Source organism: Caretta caretta, chromosome 4 (assembly GCF_965140235.1).
Source record: "Caretta caretta isolate rCarCar2 chromosome 4, rCarCar1.hap1, whole genome shotgun sequence".
NCBI classification, from domain to species: Eukaryota; Metazoa; Chordata; order Testudines; family Cheloniidae; genus Caretta; species Caretta caretta.
Genome location: NC_134209.1, coordinates 133,984,557 through 134,007,453, shown reverse-complemented (window position 1 = coordinate 134,007,453; position 22,897 = coordinate 133,984,557). Strand labels below are relative to the sequence as shown.

The following is a 22,897-nucleotide window of genomic DNA, read 5'->3' as shown; positions in this document are numbered from 1 at the left end:
GCCTGAACTGAAAACATTAACAAAAATCATCTTCATCTGCATCTAATGTGCAGACACTAACAAGGCTCCCGTTCCCCAACCCACAAAGCATTAATTTCACAGGTTAGTGAAGTTTTCAAATGGCATTGCTGCAGCAGTGGTAGTCAGAGAATGAAATGTTGCAGGATGAAGTGTTTCAATCATTACAAAAATTAAACAGTAAATTTGGAATCAAAATTTCATTTAAAGTTCATGAAGTCTTAATTTATACAGGATTAAAAAACTTTCAGTAACTTTCTAAATATGATTAGACTACTGGTGTAACAGCTCTGAAGCAGTTTTGTTAGAGAACTAGCAAGGTTGGGAGCACACTAATGAGATGGTTTGGGGTCTTTTTGTAACCGACATACTTGTTTAAATATCTCTGGGGAAATATCAGTGTTTTTTTAACTAGATGTAAAATCTGCCCCAGTGAAGGTAAAAATGTGATCTGTAAATGTATTAGTGGCTACATACTGCTAATAGACTGCTGCTAGGTGACATCTGACTACTTCCCAAAGGGCTTAAGTGAGTTACCTCCTCAGCACTCCCAGGCCCCACCACCTCATATCTGTGTAACTGAGAGCTACATTTAGGCTCTCTCTCCCTGGCATTTTCCTTCTTTTACTTTCAGGTTAGGTAATCCTTCATTGCCTGGTGCCAGTGTTTGCGTTTTCTTGAGGCAACATTTCCTCTATCACCAATGAACATGTATTTCCTGCAGGCTGAACATGCTGGAGAGTATGGCCATGTATACTGTTTACACTACAATAGATGGAGTGTGCACTGGCATGACAGCCCTGATCCTGGCATATTCAAATACGTCACACAAGGTATACATTTATATAGTAGCCGTGTCAGCATCTTGCCACAGTTACCGTAGTTGTTTCACTGGATGGTCCAGTGGTAAGAACACTAGCCTGAGCCCTGTGAGATCTGGATTCAATTCCTGGTCTCCCACAAACATCCTGTGAGACCTGGGGAAAGTCACACTGGATGTTTGAGGCAGAGCAGGAATTGCATATGCCTCCATTCCCCATCTGTAAAATAGATATAATGGAACTTCCTGACCTTACAGGGTTGGTATGAGGATAAGTACATTAAAGATTGTAGAGAACTCCGATGCTATTGTGAGGGGGTGGCCATAAAAGCACCATCGATAGCTATCCTAGATGTAGAAAATAACTGCTGTACATTGGTTATCATTGTGATAACCAAAAGCGAATTTTTAGTGGCAATTGATGGAGCCATGTTTAACACTTTTTCTGATATCCAGAAGTGCGATTAAATTCTTCACTAATTTTCATTTTTCCCTTTCACCCAGGGAACTCAGCTTTTCCCCACTGAACTTCCTTTCGTTATTTCAAACAAAGTCAGATTGGCTGCTTTTGAAAGTAATGTAGTTGTGGATGATGGTTTGGCTGGTAGGTGGTTAAGATAGACTTTCCACTGGTCTTCTCTAGATACAAGGGTATAATTTCCTGACAAGAGCCCTCATCTTTCCTGAACTCTGTGCTGCCTTTTTTTTAGCAAAGAATTAGAGAGCTGCTGTTGGTTCAGATCACTCTCCATAGGATAGGTCGTCTTTTTGTTCAGGCTTTATATTTTCATTTTCTCTGTTCAGAAGCTTAGGGTTTCGTGTATGTGATTGTTTTTTTTAAATTGTTGGAACTTTCTCTTTCCACACACCATATGGAGTAGGTGGGTCATTACAAAACCTAAACTTAATTTCCCCAATACTAATTTCTCCCTACTGTTGTTCTCACTTTCTTGTCAACTGTCTGTAATGGGCCACTCTCTTATCACTTCAAAAGAAAAAAAATTTCTCCTCCCTTGGTATCCTGCTGTTAATTGATTTAGCTCATTAGACTGACCTAACACTTGGTAAAGCAACCCATATCCTTTCATGTATTTATACCTGCCCCTGTATCTTTTACTCCATACATCTGATGAAGTGGGTTCTAGCCCATGAAAGCTTATGCCCAAATAAATTTGTTACTCTCTCTAAGGTGCCACAAGGACTCCTCGTTTTTTTGCTGATACAGACTAACACAGCTACCACTGAAACCTTTATCAATTTTTGCTGCTCAGGCTATTGAGCTAATGACCTAAATTATTTCCTTGAATCATAGTTGTGGGAACCTGGGAGGCAGTGACCATGAGATGGTCGAGTTCAGGATCCTGACACAAGGAAGAAAGGAGAGCAGCAGAATACAGACCCTGGACTTCAGAAAAGCAGACTTTGACAAACTTAGGGAACTGATGGGCAGGATCCCCTGGGAGAATAACATGAGGGGGAAAGGAGTCCAGAAGAGCTGGCTGTATTTTAAAGAATCCTTATTGAGGTTACAGGGACAAACCATCCCGATGTGCAGAAAGAATAGTAAATATGGCAGGCGACCAGCTTGGCTTAACAGTGAAATCCTTGCTGATCTTAAACACAAAAAAGAAGCTTACAAGAAGTGGAAGATTGGACAAATGACCAGGGATGAGTATAAAAATATTGCTCGGGCATGCAGGAGTGAAATCAGGAAGGCCAAATCACACCTGGAGTTGCAGCTAGCAAGAGATGTTAAGAGTAACAAGAAGGGTTTCTTCAGGTATGTTAGCAAGAAGAAGAAAGTCAAGGAAAATGTGGGCCCCTTACTAAATGAGGGAAGCAACCTAGTGACAGAGGATGTGGAAAAAGCTAATGTACTCAATGCTTTTTTTGCCTCTGTCTTCACAAACAAGGTCAGCTCCCAGACTACTGCACTGGGCAGCACAGCATGGGGAGGAGGCGACCAGCCCTCTGTGGAGAAAGAAGTGGTTTGGGACTATTTAGAAAAGCTGGACAAGCACAAGTCCATGGGGCCGGATGCGCTGCATTGGAGAGTGCTAAAGGAATTGGCAGAAGTGATTGCAGAGTTATTGGCCATTATCTTTGAAAACTCATGGCGATCTGGGGAGGTCCTGGATAACTGGAAAAAGGCTAATGTAGTGCCCATCTTTAAAAAAGGGAAGAAGGAGGATCCTGGGAACTACAGGCCAGTCAGCCTCCCCTCAGTCCCTGGAAAAAGTCATGAAGCAGGTCCTCAAGGAATCAATTCTGAAGCACTTAGAGGAGAGGAAAGTGATCAGGAACAGTCAGCATGGATTCACCAAGGGAAAGTCATGCCTGACTAATCTAATTGCCTTCTATGACGAGATAACTGGCTCTATGGATGAGGGGAAAGCAGTGGACGTGGTGTTCCTTGACTTTAGCAAAGCTTTTGACACAGTCTCCCACAAGTATTCTTGCCAGCAAGTTATGGAAGTATGGGCTGGGTGAATGGACGATAAGGTGGATAGGAAGCTGGCTAGATTGTCGGGCTCAACGGGCAGTGATCAATGGCTCCATGTCTAGTTGGCAGCCAGTATCAAGTGGAGTGCCCCAAGGGTCGGTCCTGGGGCCGGTTTTGTTCAATATCTTCATAAATGATCTGGAGGATGGTGTGGATTGCACCCTCAGCAAGTTTTGCAGATGACACTAAACAGGGAGGAGAGGTAGATACGCTGGAGGGTAGGGATAGGATACAGAGGGCCCTAGACAAATTGGAGGATTGGGCCAAAAGAAATCTGATGAGGTTAAACAAGGACAAGTGAAGAGTCCTGCACTTAGGACGGAAGAATCCCATGCACCGCTACAGACTAGGGACCGAATGGCTAGGCAGCAGTTCTGCAGAAAAGGACCTAGGGGCGAGAAGCTGGATATGAGTCAACAGTGTGCCGTTGTTGCCAAGAAGGCCAATGGCATTTTGGGCTGTATAAGTAGGGGCATTGCCAGCAGATCGAGGGACGTGATCGTTCCCCTCTCTTCGACATTGGTGAGGCGTCATCTGGAGTTCTGTGTCCAGTTTTAGGCCCCACACTACAAGAAGGATGTGGAAAAATTGGAACATGTCCAGCAGAGGGCAACAAAAATGATTAGAGGACTGGAACACATGAGTTATGAGGAGAGGCAGAGGGAACTGGGATTGTTTAGTCTGTGGAAAAGAAGAATGAGGGAGGATTTGGTAGCTGCTTTCAACTATCTGAAAGGGGGTTCCAAAGAGGATGGATCTAGACTGTTCTCAGTGGTAGCAGATGACAGAATGAGGAGTAATGGTCTCAAGTTGCAGTGGGGGAGGTTTAGGTTGGATATTAGGAAAAGCTTTTTCACTAGGAGGGTGGTGAAACACTGGAATGCGTTACCTAGGGAGGTGGTGGAATCTCCTTCCTTAGCGGTTTTTAAGGTCAGGCTTGACAAAGCCCTGGCTGGGATGATTTAGTTGGGGATCGGCCCTGCTTTGAGCAGGGGGTTGGACTAGATGACTTCCTGAGGTCCCTTCCAACCCTGATATTCTATGATTCTGTGATGGTTTAGATAATACTTAGTCCTGCCTTTAGTGCAGGGGACTGGACTAAAAGACCTCTGGAGGTCCATTCCAGTTCTATGATTCTAAGATATAAGGAATTGTTGACTTCCCTGAAAAGCATGGTTTCTTCACAAGAGATGGTCCTTAAACAGATTTGTCTCTTTCACAGCTTAATTCTTGTGGATTGATTGTTAACATTAATGCTTGGAATGAAACCTAGTCACCCTGGCACACTTCAAAATAATTAGTAAATACATTGACACTTCTTGCAATTTATATTGCTTTAAGTTTCTGCTGAAATCTTAGTGTTTTGTTTTGTAGCAGATTTCACTGACTCTTAGGAACTCTGAAATCCCTTATATAGATCAAGGAACTCTGTCATTTTATGAGATGCCTTTAGCACTATGTCTTTTGATTGACTGTAGTCATACTTATGACATTAGCAACCAGTAAATATTCTTTTTGGGTTTTTTTGTTTTGTTTTGCTAGTTTCTACGCTATAGTAGTGAGACACTGACGAGTATGTGTTAGCAGAAATAACTCTGCCTTCTGTTCATCGCCATCTGAGGTGAGCAATTATCACCCAGAAATGCACACCTATAGTGTCGCCTTTCTTAATTAAAACATCTACTAGTTCTCAGTCTGTTTTTTGTGGACACTTTTTTTACCAATAACCTACAGTTTTCCAGAGCTCTTTATTTAAATATGAAGGACAAAGACCATTATTGCAACAACCAAGTATTATTGCACTACTTTGTCAACAAACTATGATAATACATGGGAGAGCTGAAGCTCTAGTTTTGATTGCCACTGCTGAAAAATTTATTTTGGGATGTTGGCCCTTCAAGGGATGCAGTCTTAAATGGGCCCCAAATTTAAATGTTCTAAAGACTTCTATATTACTGAAGAGCAAAAGAAATGTACTCACTAAAATCAAAATAAAAGACAAATTTAAATGTTTTTAAAACTGTGGTTTTTAAGTGGTTAGAAACTATGAACCTGGTAATGAAACTGGCTTCACTGATTTTTTTCATTGTGCAAGCTGAGAGAACTATAAAAAAACAATGTTGTGACAAACTGGATTTCTTAGGCCTTGCACCTTTCATAATATAGGGTGTAAATGTAAAGAGATCTTGCTGTGTTTTTAACATAATTTTTTTAATATGCATCCCTACAGTTGGGCAGTTTTATGGCAGCAGTACCTCTATAAGACTTAAAAGCTTTCAGAAGCATTGCATATTAAATAATTAAATAACTGCTTATCTAACCTGAGGGCTTTAATCTGTCAACCCTCTTTTAACGCGTATGTGACGTCATTAGGGGTAATGGGTGACATGAGGAGTTGTCCCTCCAGAACACTGATTAATCAACGCCTTTTTTATGTAACCTGGTTTATGCATATAGCTCACTGTCTTGTTGGGATTGTGGCATTTTCATGGGTGATTTTTAAAACAAGTATGATGCTGAATTCTTGAAAAAACTGACTTGCCCAATGAGCAGGAAGCTTTCCCAGACTGTTTTCTGCAGAGTCTAAACATTCATTTAAAACCTTCATATTTGTTATGGAATTTGGAACATTATTTTTAGAATGCCCAGCATGTGAGCCAGTGCTATGTCCTAAGTCTTCCAAGTCATAGATTTCAAGGCAAGAAGGAACCAGTATGATCATCTAGTCCAGTGGTGGGCAGCCTGAGGCTGGTGGGCCATGAGACAGTTTGTTTACATTGACTGTCCACAGGCGTGGCCGCAGTTTGCCGCTCTCGGCTAATGGGAACTTTGGGACGCAGTGGCCAGCACGTCCCTGCAGCCTGCACCACTTCCCACAGCTCCCATTGGCTGGGAATGGCAAACCAGGGCCACTGTATAGCTTCAGCCCAGAGTTTGTTTGCATGGATACTACTGAGAACCCTGAAAGCAGAAGTGAAATCTATTCAGTTCCATTCTACTTGTGCTTCAGAATACTGAGTTGCAGCAGAGTTAGGCACTAGAGCTAGTAGCTGGGGAGAAACACTAAAAAAAAAAAAAAGCCTAGAGAAAGGGTAGAATATTGGTGCTGATTTCCTGTAAGCATTGTAACATCCAGGGCTGTCATTACCCATATGTAAAGAACGCAGCTGCATAGGGCACCAGGGAATTTGGGTCACCAAATTTCGTGGTGCCCTGCGCAGCTCTGTGTTGCTCCAGCCCCTGCTCCGGATCTTCCCCAAAGCCCGTGCCTCTGCCCCACCCCAGCCCTGTCCCCACTCCCCTGAAGATTGCAGCCAGGCCCGACCTTGCACTCATCACATGGTAAGTGGAGGGACCTGGCCCCAGCCTGCTCCACTCCCCTGGCTCCCAGCCGTGCCACCAGCGAGTGCTGGGGGGCGGTTTGCCCTCTCCCCCTGAGCCGGGGAGCAGAGCAGCCTGGGGCCCCAGGCCTCTGTGGTCATGAGCCGGGGGGTGGGTGGGGAGGGGACTGGCCTCAGGCCTCTGTGTCGGGGCATGTTGGGCCCCAGGCCTCCGTGGGGGGGAGCAGGGAGGGGCTGGCCCCAGGTGTCCGTGGGGGACGGGGGCTGGCCACTTCCTGCAGGAAGTGGAGTGACCCAGCCCCAGCCTGCTCCTCTCCCTTGGCTCCCAGGCTTCGGGGGAGGGGGAACTGCCCCCCAGCACTCGCCAGCAGTGTAGCTGGGAGTCATGGGAGCTAGGGATGGTCCTGGTAACATCTGTGATGCTTTAAGCTGCATCTGTGGAAGATCAGATGTACAGCAGAGTACCTGTGGCATATTATTGGTACCAGAGTCCACAAGGTGACTTTACTACTTCTGGTGGTCTCAAGTAGATACTGAAGGTGGCTGTAAGTAGATGAAGAGAATCGATTGGGGACAGGGTGGATCCTTGTTACTTGGTAGGTAGGGACCCTTACTGAAGAGTAGTAGTTCAGACTAGTGCTGCCCTATGGATTCTGTTGGAAAAAGATGATTGAAGGTAATATACTGTTATCATATTTAATTAGTAACACAGCACTCATGGTGGAACAGTGTGAGCACTGAGAGCAGGCCTCTGGTTGTCAGGACTTCCTTTTTGCGCTTTTTCAGGGATATTTACTAGGCTTGCTACTCTGAAAGGAGACATTGAGTTGTTATGGTAGTGGACACAGTTGTTCAGTGTTGTCTCATCCATCCAAGAGGATGCATGGGTTTGTTGTAGGTGTTGTCTTAAATTTTCCTGAGAGGTTTTCAGGACCTCTGAAACCGTGTGTGACTTGTGCTAAGCTTCAGTCAGGCTGGTAAATGTCAACAGGACCAGTTGTAGATAGTGAAGTCCCTGTAGATAAAAACCCAATAAATTTCTTATTTCTAATCCAAAAACTTAAATTTCTGTTTGTACCATTCTGCAAAGTGTTAGTTAGAACTGAAGATTTAGTTCTGAAAGAAGGTTAGAGTGGAGAGAGCTCAGCCTCAAAGTAGAACTCTAATACGGTTGGTTTAAAAAGCATAGGTGGTGTAGCAAGTGGCATAAATAAAACATTCTGATTAATGGGTTCATCAGATATCTGATTTAAATCTTGTCTTTATCACAGAAAGAGGGAAAGACTCCTCTATTGTCTTAACATTTTTTTAAAAAGCTTGCTGGATAGTGGTTTTACTACTTTAGTCAGAGGGAAAACAACTTTGAAATCTATTAATCCTGTGTGATATTTAGAATATCAAAATAAGGCCATATGTGGCAGTCTTACGTTATTTTCACCAGCCTGAATTTACACTTGATAGCATATCCTTTCCTCAGGGTGTGCTACCTGTCCTAATGCTATTTGATGGCAACATACTCAACTCTAACTTTTATAACTTTCTTATATCAGAACATTCATTGATTGAATAGCACACATTTTCCTCTTTTCCCAATATAGTACTCACCTCAGCACTGTGTTCGTTCATAAAGAATATATGCACTCTTAAGTAGCTGTTAGCTACTTAGGAGTGAAATAGGCTGTTCTGATACGACTAACAGATAGGAGTCCAGTGGCCCCGCGTAGTTTTTGTGGATACAGACTAACACAGCTACCCCTCTGATATGACTAACTCTGCTATTTGGCTACTGTCACCTTAAACACTCTTTCCATAAATAGTTTTGCATTTTTTGTAATAATGTAGTACTGTTAATATTTGTAAAAAAGCTTTGCTCCAACTTTCTTAAATGTCTGTCTTCCATTGAAAAGATTTTGGAAATTGAAAGATTAACTTACACATTTGTCTACTGCTGTCTGAAAATTGTAAGTTACAAAACCAAACTCTTCTATAAAACTGTTCTGGAGCTTAGTAATGAGAATGTCAGATTAAGAAGGCCTGTCTGCAAGTTTTCTATTCTCCTGTACTTCCACCAAACATGGATAAGTCACTCACTTTTCATTTTCTGGCACATCTATTTGATTCAGCATTGTTTTATCATTTTAAAATGAGCTAAGATAGAATTTCAGAATCTGTAACTTGGTGGTCAACTCACTGAAGCTCTGATAAAATCACCCCTTCATTATCGTTGATAGCAGTCAGCAAATTATGACCCATGTCTAACCTTGTATGTGCAGAATTTACTTCCCCCACAGATTTCTTTGCTTCCCCGCAGAAAAATGACTGACGGGAAAGCAAAGAGAAGCCACAAGAGCGGTCATGCGACCCTTTCCAGCGGTATGTTTTGGGGGCCCAGGGCAGCCAGCAGAGATGTAAATCACTGTGGGGCAAGAGGCAGAACTAGGGAAGACCCAGCTGATGGTTCCTACCCTCCACTGGGCTCAGCTGCTAGTCTGGGCCGACCAAAGACCCACCCGCAAATTTCTACCTCGGCTGAACGAAGCTCTGCAAACTCCCCTCTCCCCCTCACCCCAGCTTCTTGCACCTGTCGCTCCTGAGCTGCAGGGGGAGGGATCCCTATAGAGGGAGCTGCTCCCCCATCTGCCCAACCCCTCTGCATCCAGATCCCCTCATACCCAGACCCTCCCACTGAGCCTCACCTCCCACACTCAGAAACACGCCCCCTTTCCGATGAGTTCCACTCCCCATGTACCTGGACCACCCCAACAAGCCCCACTGAGCCCCAACCAGCTGCATCTGGACTCTCCACTGACACCCCACACCCATACCCCCCTGCCAAGTTCTCTCTCCCACACCCAACCCCTGCCACTGAGCTCCAACCACCTTCACCTGGACCCCCCGAGAGTCCCATTACTGTTGCACCCAGAGCTCCCCAACAAGCACCTGTGCATCCAGATCCCACCCAGCACCCAGATCCCCCACTGAGCTGCTCACACCCAGATTGCCCCACACAGAAGCCTCTTAACCTACACCTGGACCCCACACTTGGATCGTGCCTTGCTGAGCCTGCCTGCCCACACATGGTGCACCTGTCACAGAGGGGCTAGGCCCTGGTGTGTTTCTGGGGCAGACTCAGTCCTTGTACTGTGTCAGGGTTGGTTGCAGCCTCACTACTGAGTCCATGTCCCCGGAGGAGCTGCACAGTGATCTCCTACCTTTGTGCAGTCAGTGGCCTGTGCTCCCCAATGCCGTGCTGGAGCCTCCACATTTATTTGTCAAATAAAATTCACAGAATTTTAAAATTCTGTGTGCAGAATTTTTATTATTATTTTTTTTTGGCACAGAATGCCCTCAGGAGTAATGTATGTATAAATGCCAATTACCGAGTTAGTGTTCTCCAAATCCTGCAAGCTAGATGGTTACAAGCACATTGGTTGTAGTAGGGACTATCCTTCTTTTATGTTCTATGTATATTGAGATTATACTATTGAATAGTTTATCCCATAACTGTGCTCTAGAAGCTAAATTTTAACAAGAAAAAGGTTAAAGGAATGCCCACTTAATCATGCTACTAAACTTGTTACAAATAACATTAACTAATGGAAAAGGGAAATTGTCTTTATTCCTATTTTGTACTTTTGATAGCACTTCCTGTGCACTTAGTTTCACTCTTTCCCCTCTTGTTGGGGAGTGCCTCTGTGGGCAGGCTGGCAGTACTGCCTAGTGATGGATGTCCAGGGCCGCTTTGCCTAGCTGCTGCAGTTCGTGAGAGTGTGTCCCAGCAGCCAGAGTCAAGGGCCACTCTGCCTAGCGGCTACAGTCCCCAGAGGGGGGGTAGGAAACCCAGGTCCACCCTACTCCACTGGGTTCCGACCCAGGGCCCTTCAAAGCAGTAGGACGTATACATGGCCTAAAATCCATTACCCTTACTCCCTCTCCGTGGATCACTTCTTACCTGTTTCCTGTACCTCCGTTGATGTCACAGTTCGGTCTTCCTACCTTCCTCCCAGGTTCATCTCTGGAGCTCCTTCCCCTGGCAACAGCAAGTCGTTGCCCTCTGCTCCAGAAGATTGGCTAGATAGACTCAGTCCCAGCAGCTTCTTGGCAGGAGGCGGCTGCACCCAACTGCTCTCCTCCTCAGTCAGCTCAGACTGAGCTGACCTGCTCCCTTTTGAATGCTCCTGCCCCTGGGAGCATGCCAAGCAGAGACGAGGGGGTGTGGCTTCCTGTGTCTAGAGCAGCTCCTTAACCTTCGCCTCACCAGTGCAGGATTGTGACAGGGTGTATTACCTCCTCGTGTGAATCTTTCTCACAACAGAGAAGAATTTTCAAATAGGTAAATCTGATTGTAAAACTAGAAAAACTAGGGAGGGACTCCTCCTTCACCAATGTAAAACCCTGCTGGGCTTTTGATACTTCAGAGGGGATGCAGAGCTTTCTTCCCCCTCCTTTTTTGGGCAAGCAACCACCTGAATGCCAAAAACTTAAGCTACCACACCTTCGTGGCTGTCAAGCTTCACTTGCTCCGATTCAGCTGTTAGAGCCTCCAGATTTGCTGAGACAACTAATGCAGTTCTTCATTGTAAATACAAAAATCAGCAATACACTGAAAAAAAATTTTTTGACCTTGTCCAATTAAACTTCATGTCAAAATAGAGATCGCTTGCCCCCCGCTACTGTTTGAATTGGACTAGGGGACGGACAGTGCTGAATAATTTAAGTCTGTTAAGCCATATGGTCGTTGGGCCTTGTCAGTGTCACTAATAGCCTGTAACAGTAGAGTTTAACATTATCAGGGTATTGTGAAATCACTAATCTTTGCAGCATCTCTTGTGAGTAAGGCATTGAGCCACTTTTTTTACTGGTAGGAGGGAGAAGAGTTAGTAGAAATCTTTATTCAAGGCCATCCAGTGAGTAGGCATCATTGGTCAGAAATTCCTAGTTCTGTTGATGTGCAGGAATAATAGACTCTAGCTCATACTGTAAGTCCATGGTCTCTGTGGCTAGCAGGAATAAAAGAATATTCTGTTCACTTAAGTGACCAGATCTGATACAAATACATGCTTCTCTTAAGTAAGAGGTGTCGTATTTAGTTAGCTCCTTATCATACTAATCTCACTTAATGTTACATAGTGCAGTGAGGGAAACAAAAAGGGATAAACAGAAATGGGAAAAGGGGACAGGGGGCTGATGAAAATAAAGTGAAGACCTGTCTGAAATCTCAGAGGGTGGGCAATACCCAAACAAAGAGAAGGGAATGGGGATAAGTCTCCTTCCTCTCCCCCAGTAAAAACCCACTGAAAAGAACTGACATTTGAAAGTTCCCCTCTCACCCTCCCTGCAGTGCACTTTGTTTCTCTCACAAATGAATTGAAATCTTGTTCTTAGATAATTTCATAACCAGATCATCCTCTTTCTTGAGTGTTGTCATTGACTTATTGTTGTGTCCTATTTTCACTTTATTTGGGTTTGGTGACATATAGTGTCACTTGTGGCTTATCAGGCAATGCTTAGTTCAGTGTGTATGGAGAGGAGGGTGGAAAATAACTTCTGGTTAAACTTGAGACTACGGGCTTAATGCAGGTATTACTGGATGAAATTCTGTGGCCTGTGTTATGCAGATTGGCCTAGATGATCCAAGTAGTTCCTTCTGGCCTTAAAATATATTATCTAATTTCAAAATGTTTTTCTGAGGGGAAGAATTTTGCTTAGCTAATATGTGAAAACCTATTTTTCTAAGCTATATTATGCAGAACCTCCAAAAAGGTGAAACTTTTGTAAATTAAGATGATAAAAATACAAAAACGAGAACAGTTAATGAAAGGCCTACATGAACCCGGAAACTTGAGCAAACAGGCAATCATATTTTTGGTCCTTATATCCATTTCACTGGGTGACTTTGCTCTATATTTGGTGTTTGAATTGCATTTGTAATAGATCCATTCAGTTCCTACTCATACTGCTGTACTTTGAAATGTCCACATTATTAACTCCTGTATCTGGAGAATTTTATCACAAGGGGAAAAAATGTCTCTGTCAAGTCCTCTCGAAAAAGGCTTGTAATGCTATAGATATAGGCTCAATTGTGGTGGTAGCAAGTGCCATTCTCTCCAAGATGCAGTAAAAAACAAAAAATACTTAGCTGTTATAATCAGTCTACTCTTGTTGTTTTCTAGGTTTCATTAAATGGTACCCAGTTTACAGTCAGTTCTGTTGGATCAGAGTTCACAGGTGTTTCTCAGGTAGGTACAGTCAAGTTTGGTTGGTCAATAGTCATTGAACGATTTATTTATGGAAGAAGTACTGAAGTGCAAATATGCGGCGGAGACCTCATTAATATAGGTTTTAGGGCTTGACTCTGTTCGCTGAAGTCCGTGGTAGCCCTGGTCTACCCTAAAAAGTTATACCGACCAAGCTCCCGTTGTAGACAGTGCTATGTTGAGGGGAGGGTTCTATCCCCTCTTGGGGAGATGGAGTACCTACGTCAACAGGAGAAGCTCTTCTGTTAGCATAGGTAGCGTCTTCACCAAGCACTACAGCGGTGCAGCTGCACTAGTGCAGCACTGTAAGGATAGACTACCTTGATGCTGAATCAAATACTAAAGTATTACAAACCCTAACAGAATTTTTATTTTCATGAAACAATGTAAAAAAATTCCTGGAAGATTTATATCCCAAATAGCAATGTGCTTATGAAACTCACTAAATGGTTTTGTTGTGCAAGCTAACAAAGTACAAAAATGACAGCATGAATGGTGAAAAGTAAACTAGATTTTAAAACAATTATTGAGCTAATAATCTTTGAGGTGGAAACATGGATAGGGAAAACTTTAAATTATTATCTCGACTTTAGCGTCATGTTAATTTTGTTCTGAAGACAAAAAGAGAATTCTTCTTGGAAACAAACTTAAATAGATATTCCATTTAAGTAATGCTGACATTTCTGTTCTTCCAAATTTGTTAACAAATAAAATTATAAGCAAACTTCTACGGACATCAGATACTCTTCCTCATTGAAGGCTATGGCAGGTTTTGAAATTTGATTAGCAAAGTGCAAACTTTTTCCCCCCCCAAGTGTACACTTTTTACCTCGAAAATGTGAAATGTACAGGTGTATGGATCTAGATTAAAGTTCATGTAATTGAAAAAGAGCTCAACTGTTATTGTGGATGCTTTCACATACAAGTATGCATGCACTCTCCACCTTTGGGCTGCGAGAAAGCATGAGAGATTTCAGCCTCATGTTTCTGAGAAAGTTGCAAAGATATGAAAGTAGGGGTTTAGAATTGATTGATTTGCTTCAAGATATGTTTGAGACTAGTTGCAATTTTACTGTGGCAGAAGTAACAGGAAGTTGGCATCTCGGATTGCCCATAGTCAAGATGGTAAAGGTTAATTTTGTTAGAATACAAAATAGTTTAGAAACTACCACTGCGTATAATTCGCCCCACCTCTCTTTCTGAATATCAAGTGATGTTTCTTGTTTTATGAACCAAATGTTTGTAGTTCAACGTTTAAAACTGTGCTGTAAATATAAACAAAGGGAATCTTCTAGATGGCCAGCCTTTGAAATTATTGTTCCTGCTGTTTGTGGTGGTGGTTCTCCTTTAAATAGTACTGACTAGTTTTATTTTTCCTTGTACTACAATGCAACAATCTAGACTGAATCTACAAATCCTTGTATAGGAAGGTTGGAGGCCAGCTTCCCTGACCTTAACCTATTTAAAAGGTTGAAGGTCAGGATGTGTTGATACATACCTTTTAATTATTGTTTGAGATCATTACACTTCTGTCTTCCTTTCTGGGGGCAAGAAACCCTGCTGCTGCTGCTGTCCATAAGGATCTACTGGTAAATAGCTCTGCACAGATCCTCATGGCAGCAGCAGGGAGACAGCCTGACTTCTGAAAAAAATAATCTTGAACAAGGAGATGAGCAGCCAGGCCACCTGCTGCAAGCTTTTCAGACTGGTTCCAAGTATCCGCAAGACCCAACTGTTGCGTGAAGGGGTGGGTCCAGGAAAGCCCTCCTAGAAAGAGTGGCTGACTAACTTTGCTGCTTTTGAAATCTGTTGTTTGACTGCGCAGAGCCAATGAAGGGACAAGCCAAGCCTAGCTCATAAGGAGACACAAAGGGGGCCTCTTCACTCTCAAAAGTCCCTCCAGTGGGAGTTTGCATGAGGACAATGCTTTTCTCCTTTTCCCCTAAGGCAACTTACTATGGCAGGAAGTGGTGAGGTGTCTGCAGCTTGCAGGTAGGATCAAGAGGAGGCAGGTGACCTTGTGGACAATTTCACAGGTAGTGAAAAAAGCTGGCTAAACACCTTAGGACAGTGGTGGGTAACCTGTGGGCCACATGTGGCCCATTAGGGTAATCTGATTGCAGGCCACAAGACATTTTGCTGACGTTGACCGTCTGCAGGCATGGCCCCCCGCAACTCCCAGTGGCCGCAGTTTGCTGTTCCTGCAATCAGATTACCCTGATGGGCCACATGTGGCCCACAGGTTGCCCACCACTGCCTTAGGACCTTCTACTTCCTGGAGAAAGTTTGTGGGTAGGTGGAGAGGATTGATGGAACATGACTATCTGAAATCACTGTGTTCTTATGAAGGTTTGGGCTTGTTAATTCTTCCTTCACACCCACCTTCCAGAATGGCTTTAGGAAGCTTTTGATGCTAGTCTCAGCTCTGTGAATCTTCTGTTCCTGGCATTTGGGCTGCCTGATGCTGCAGTGAGGAAAATACAGGCAGATTCTCTTCAGATGGCAGCATTAGGGGATGGAGGTTGTTGCTGCAGTGAGGAAGAGAGTAGGGTTAGTGGAACACAAATAAGATTAGTCTACATCTTGATATGATCCTCTTGTTGTGCCGAAGTGAGTGTCAGAGATCCAGCTGTACTCTAATGTTGCAAACTTTCAATATGTTTCCAAAACTGTACTGGCTATTTGTTAATGCTGAAGTGTTGTATTTGGCGATGTGTGTTTTTTTTTAAAAAATACAAACACCTAAGGGCATTGGGAATCCCTAGTGCTTCCATGCTTTGAAGAAAGGCTTTGAAATTTGGTAGGGGATGGCCTTTATGTCAGAGATGTGCCCCATGATCTTCCCTGGAAACACCACCCAAATCTCATTCAGTTATAAGCTTTTGAAAAATCTGAAATTACACGAGCTCAGTAGTGACTTGTTACAGTTTGGCAGCTGAATTCTTTGAAGATTTTATCTGCACCAACCCAGGGCTGCAGGGGATGAGCAGGACTATCCCTGTAGTTGTTACACTCAATGCCGCAGGCTGCTGTGGTGCCAGGAACTAGAACTGAAAGCAGGGAATGTCTCTCTCTCTCTCTCTCTCTCTCCAGTACTATGGGTGCCAGAGAGAGTAGATTTAGCCAAGCCGTTTGCAGGGAGACTGAGACTGGAAGCAGTGATGCTGGGACTGATTATGAAGACTGGGAGGCGGGCAGAAACCAGCTGCTAGGGGGAGACTAAGATCAGACAGATTGCCCAGCCAAACCCAGTCTTCCCTCCCTGGCTAAGAGTGGGGAAGAGGAAGATAGACTGGGAGCTTAGGATGGGGGTGGTGCAGGGAAATGGGAGCAAGTGGGAAAATGGCAGTTGGATGAGGAGACTGGGACTGGGTGCTGGGGAGAATGGATGGCTGAGAGTCAGTGGGGTAGGAAAGGAAGACTAGCACGGACTCGATGGGCAGAAGAAGTCAGGCTTGTGAGGAAACAGGGCCTGAAGGGTGTGTGACCGCTAGAGAACACTCCCTTCCATAATCTTGACTAGAACCCAAAATTCCTGAGTGTCCCTATTCCTCCACTGTCATGAGTTCTCAGTGTGAGGCTGTGTCCAAAAGGGCTAATGTGATCCTTGGTTGCATAAACTGGAATCTTGAGTGGGAGTAGGGAGGTTTTACCTCTGTATTTGGCATTGATGTGCCTGCTGCTAAAATACTGTCTCCAGTTCTGGTGTCCACAATCCAAAAAAGGATGTTGACTAATAGGAGAGGATTCAGAGAACCACCATGAGAATGATTAAAGGATTAGAAAACATGTCTTATAGTGACACTCTAGGAATTCAATCTATTTAGTTTTATAGAGAGCAAGTTAAGGAATGACTTGATCACAGTCTGAGTATCTAGATGGGGAACAAATACTAAGCTCTTCAATCTAGCAGAGACTGGTATAATAAGATCTAATGGCTGGAAGTTTAAGCTCAACAAATTCAAAATTGAAATAAGGCACACATTTTGAACAGTCAGGGTAACTAATCGGTAGAACAGTTTTTGCCAGGGGTCCTAGTGGATTCTCCATCACTGATTTTTTTTTTTTTTTTTGATCAAGATTGGATGTTTTTTCTAAAAGATACGCTCTAGGAATTTATTTTAGGAAAGTTCTATGGCCTGTGTTGTATAGGAGGTCAGGTTAGATTATCACAATGGCCCCTTCTGATCTTGGAATCTATGACCAGATAGGTAAGGGAATTGATGCTTGACTCTATAGACTGCAGCTTTGAACAATCAGTGCTCAATTTATTGGGCCTTTCTGATACTGACACATTATATACACCATTTTTGGATAGTGCACAGTAAGCATTTTATTGCTGGAAACTTGTTCCTTTTTACATCCACTGTCCAGAGGAGGGTCTGGAGGAAAGGAATAGCTTTAAAATGCTAAGATGACTTCATTCCAAAGCAGTTTGGGGCCCTCTGTAAGCCACTTCAGATTTGCAAAAGCTAAATCCAGTCTTTATAGCCAAGTTAGTTAAGTGTTTGGGCCACAGCTGATGCTGAAGGAGCAGCTGGGCCTGTAGGAGACAGAAGGGAAGGAAGTCTAAGGAGCCATTATATTTTCCTAATTTCTTTCCCTTTTAATACAAAAAACAACAATAAACATTGAAACTAGTGAAAGGAGTTCAATTTTTCCCTTCTATTTTAACTTTGAATCATTTAATAGTAGAAAGCTATAATGCATTCCTCCAAAAGTAAATTTTTATTTAAATAAAATGTGTAATTATGGAGCCTTATTCATAATAGCAATAAGACCTTCCAGGTTCTATGTTAATAGGATATTCAGCATTGGGGTTTCAATGCACCCAAAGCATGCATCAAGTATTAACACAGACTTTGTTGCTCCTACTGAATACTTTGTAGAATAAGAAATGTAAAGATGACTTTTTTTGTCCGTTAAGCATGGAAGTAACCAGTTGTGTCTATTCAAATATTTGTTTGTAGACTCCATTTACTTTTGGCTTGGGTCAAAGGGCACCATATACAACAGGCGAGCATTGTCTTCTTTGTAGAAGTGAACGGAAAGACACCTTGCTTTCAGAGAGCGGGATTAAAAATTCTAGCAAAACAGCACTTTCTACATCTCCAAAAGCAAATAGTATGCTGCATCTTCCACTGTGGGTGTGTCCAGACTGTCGACGAACAGTCGAGAAGGAGGAGAGGCATGCCACGCTAGAGCAATCTCTTGTGGTAAGTTTCCGTGTATGAGTTGACTAAATTGAGATGATACCATGATGGACTAGACGCTTGCTTTTTTTTTTTTTTTTTTTTTTTTAAATCCCTATAATGTATGCATTTGCCAGGGAGTTTTGTTCTAGAAATGAAACTGAATGTGTCACATGGTTCCCTAGCTTTGAAAATGAGTCTCTTAAGAACGTTTTGGGCCATAAGATAGAATTCAGTCTTGGATCCTTTTAATTGATTTTTGTTAAGCCCTTTCAACTTTTCTTTTCTACTCTTTGCCTTTTCCCTCAATTTTATTCTTTTTACCTTCTTCCATTCCTTTTTGTATGATCCTTTCCCCCAACTCTTACCTTGTTTTGTCCACTTATGCTGATCTTTGACTGTTTTGCCACCCATCTGTTCTTCAGGCTTCTCCTTTCTTTCTTCCTCTCAGGTTACTATCTTTCATTGCTACTTTTCTTCAGGTCTCTGTTTTTATCCATTCTGCTCACTTTAGAGAGGCTATTAAACATATGCCTCTTTGTAGGGTATGCAGCCAACGAACACTTCTGCCATCTGCAGACTCTCAAATTCAGTATACTAATTTGAGACTCAAGTTTGAATTCTTAAATGTTAACAACTTTTAAATTGAATTTTCCTTTTTTAAATGGTAGCTCATGTACACCAAGTAATACAGAAACAATGCATATATACCATGGAGAAAATATACTAGGACAGAGGCTTTCAATCTGTGGTCCATGGATCCCCGACGGTCCACAGACTATCTTAAGATTTCCAAAATGGGTCTGGACCTCCATTTGGCATTTTTTTTAAGGGTCTGTAAATGAAAAGAGGATGAAAAAGCATTCTGAGCAAAATTCTGCTAGATCATAGAATAGAGTTTTTATTAAAGTCCCATATTTTAGATTAGGATGGAATTCTGTAACACTTCCAACTAGCTTGATATTGAAGGACCAAGGGGCATCTATTGATAAATCAACAAGCCAGTTTTAGAACGGTGATCTGTTTTATACAAAAGGAATCTAATTCAGCTATAATGTGAGTTTTAAGTTAATAAGCTAGACCTAAGCATATTTTACCCATATTAACCATAAACAATGTTTGATGTACTTCTCATCTCATTAGCCAACATTTATGATAATTACCATAGACAGGCCATCTTCAGAGAGGAGGTAGCTTAATTCTAGACCTCTCCTAAAAGTTGCAGAAAACAGTGGGTTCAAAGGACAGTCTTGGCCAAGTCACAAGGCCTAGGCATTTCTTCTAAATTCGGCTTGGAAAGGAATGAGGAAGAACAAACAGTGAACCAGACACCAGGAACACCAAATTTTGAAGAATAACAAAGAAGTTGAAAGCAATTGTATCAAACTACAAGTAAGTCAGGTGAAATAAAAATATATAAGCCCCTAGATTTAGCAACCATTACACTTGTCATGCTGTCTGCAGTGGCTCATAACTGTGAGTGCCACCTTCAGGGTAGAATGTCAAAAAGCTGGGGAGAAACCTCAAACTGGTTGAATTTTCTATAATTAGATGTTACTGACTTGGTGACAAGTGTGTGAACTCCTAAAGCACTGTAACAGTTTTACCATGGAGTCACAGAGAGTCCCCTTGGGCATTCCAGTCCATCTTGCAAACCAGGCAAGCTGGACGATGTGATAAATGGTCATGTTACACCCAAAATCCCAATAATATTCAGGTTACTTCCAATCCCAAAGGACCAGTCACTTACCCCAAGTCAATTGTACTCAGACCTCAAACCAAAGACAATGCCTGTAGCCAATACTGTAATAAACTAGCTAAAGATTTATTAACAAAGGAAGGAAATGAGTTATTTGCAAGGTTAAAACAGGAAACACACACACAAATGAACAACGAGGAGTCCAGTGGCACTTCAAAGACTAACGGATTTATTTGGGCATAAGCATTCATGGGTAAAAAAAACCCACTTCTTCAGATGCATGGAGTGAAAATTACAGATACAGGCATAAATATACTGACACATGAAGAGAAGGGAGTTACCTTACAAGTGGAGAACCAGTGTTGACAAGGCTAATTCAGTCAGGGTGGATGTGGTCCACTCCCAATAATGGATGAGGAGGTGTCAATACCAAGAGAGGGAAAACTGCTTTTGTAGTGAGCCAGCCACTCCCAGTCCCTATTTGAGCTCAAATTAATGGTGTTAAATTTGCAAATGAATTTTAGCTCTGCAGTTTCTCTTTGAAGTTTGTGTTTGAAGTATGGCTACTTTTAAATCAGTTATTGACTGTCCAGGCAGACTGAAGTGTTCTCCTACTGGCTTTTGTATGTTACCATTTCTGATGTCTGATTTGTGTCCATTCATTCTTTTACGTAGAGACTGTCCGGTTTGGCCAATGTACGTGGCAGAGGGGCATTGCTGGCACATGATGGCATGTTTCACATTCGTAGATGTGCAAGTGAATGAGCCCCGGATGGTGTGGCTGATTGGGCCGGGTCCTGTGATGGTGTCACTAGAGTAGATATGGGGATAGAGTAGGCAACAGGGTTTGTTCCAGGAATTGGTTCCTGGGTTGGTGTGGTGTGTAATTGCTGGTGAGTATTTGCTTCAGGTTGGGGGGCTGTCTGTAAGTGAGGACTGGCCTGCCTCCCAAGGTCTGCGAGAGTGAGGGATTGTTTTCCAGGATAGATTGTAGATTGTTGATGATATGCTTGAGAGGTTTTAACTGGGGGCTGTAGGTGATGGCCAGTGGTGTTCTGTTACTTTCCTTGTTGGGCCTGTCCTCTAGTAGGTGACTTCTGGGTACCCGTCTTGTTGTCTGTCTGTTTCCTTATTTCCCCGGGTGGGTATTATAGTTTTAAGAATGCTTGATAAAGATCTTGTAGATGTTTGTCTCTGTCAAGGTTCCTCCCCCACTCTGAACTCTAGGGTACAGATGTGGGGACCTGCATGAAAACCTCCTAAGCTTACTTTTACCAGCTTAGGTTAAAACTTCCCCAAGGTCCAAATTAATTTTATCCTTTTGTCCTTGGAATATCCACTGCCACCACCAAACTCTAACTGGGTTTACTGGGAAATGTAGTTTGGACACGTCTTTCCCCCCAAAATCCTCCCAACCCTTGCACCCCACTTCGTGGGAGAGGTTTGGTAAAAATCCTCACCAATTTGCATAGGTGACCACAGACCCAAACCCTTGGATCTGAGAACAATGAAAAAGCATTCAGTTTTCTTACAAGAAGACTTTTAATAGAAATAGAAGTAAATAGAAGTAAAGGAATCACCCCTGTAAAATCAGGATGGTAGGTACCTTACAGGGTAATTAGATTCAAAACATAGAGAATCCCTCTAGGCAAAACCTTAAGTTACAAAAAAGACACACAGACAGAAATAGTCATTCTATTCAGCACAGTTCTTTTCTCAGCCATTTAAAGAAATCATAATCTAACACATACCTAGCTAGATTACTTACTAAAAGTTCTAAGACTCCATTGCTGTTCTATCCCCGACAAAAGCAGCATACCAACAGACACACAGACACTTTGTTTCTCTCCCTCCTCCCAGCTTTTGAAAGTATCTTGTCTCCTCATTGGTCGTTTTGGTCAGGTGCCAGCGAGGTTACCTTTAGCTTCTTAACCCATTACAGGTGAGAGGATTTTTCCTCTGGCCAGGAGGGATTTTAAAGGGGTTTACCCTTCCCTTTATATTTATGACAGTCTCTGAGGGATTGGAGCAAATGCGGTTGTATCTTAGGGCTTGGCTGTAGACAATGGATCGTGTGATGTGTCCTGGATGGAAGCTGGAGACATGTAGGTAAGTATAGCGGTCAGTAAGTTTCTGGTGTAGTGTGGTGTTTGTGACCATCGCTTATTAGCACTGTAGTGTCTAGGAAGTGGATCTTTTGTGGGGACTGGTCCAGGCTGAGGTTGATGGTGGGGTGGAAATTGTTGAAGTCCAGGTGGAATTCTTCAAGGGCCTCCTTCCCGTGGGTCCATATGATGAAGATGTCATCAATGTAGCGCAAGTAGAGGAGGGGTGTTAGGGGACGACAGCTGTGGATACAGACTAACACGGCTACCCCTCTGATACTTGACACACAAATGAGTTAGTCTTAGATATAAAAGGTAATATAAGCTTCCATAATAAACAGCTCTATACTTCCTATAGGGCTGACCCATGCCAAGCAGCACGGGGATCTCTTGCTTATGTTCAGGAATCTTTGCTCCTCAGAGTCTAGGCAGCATGAAGAGACCAGTTTCTCCTTGTCAGGATTTTTATGCTCCCCTCACCACAAAATCCAATCTGATTGGATGAGTTCATGTGTTGGTCCCTCTTTCCTGGAGGGAATCAGGAATACAATCACCAAAGTCTCTGTCCACTGATTTGCCTTCAATGGGCCTTTTTGTGTGCATGGTGAATACTTTACCTTAATTAATACCTGCTTAATACCTGCTTTTCCTGTTTGGTGAGTTACACAATTATAGAGATTTACAATGCAAACACTCAATATAACTTTGTACCATGAGATACAGATATTATAAACGGGATTAATATATGTAGCATTGTACAAGCATTCCATAAAGCATAAATACAAACACATTCTTATAACACTATCTATTTTAACTATACTAACCCCACACATAAGCCAGACTGGTTTCCAACTGCATTTATCAGTGTTCAGTGAGGCTCTGGGCCTTTGTGCCTGCCAGCATCACAGCAATGTTAAAAATGCATTTTAAAGGTAAGTGATTAAAGGAGCGTCTCAGAGTTG

General features: G+C 42.8%; 1 protein-coding gene across 2 annotated transcripts in view; it reads left to right on the top strand.

The window, feature by feature from the left end:
* Window positions 1-22,897, top strand: part of FAM193A (family with sequence similarity 193 member A) — a 103,841-nt gene that overhangs the window by 19,558 nt on the left and 61,386 nt on the right. The window contains exons 2-3 of one of the 2 annotated variants that reach the window (XM_048849035.2): window positions 12,856-12,921; window positions 17,910-18,155. In XM_048849035.2, the coding sequence (XP_048704992.2) occupies window positions 12,856-12,921; window positions 17,910-18,155 (312 nt within the window). The remainder of the gene's footprint in view (window positions 1-12,855; window positions 12,922-17,909; window positions 18,156-22,897) is intronic. The other variant, XM_048849037.2, reaches the window with a different exon arrangement.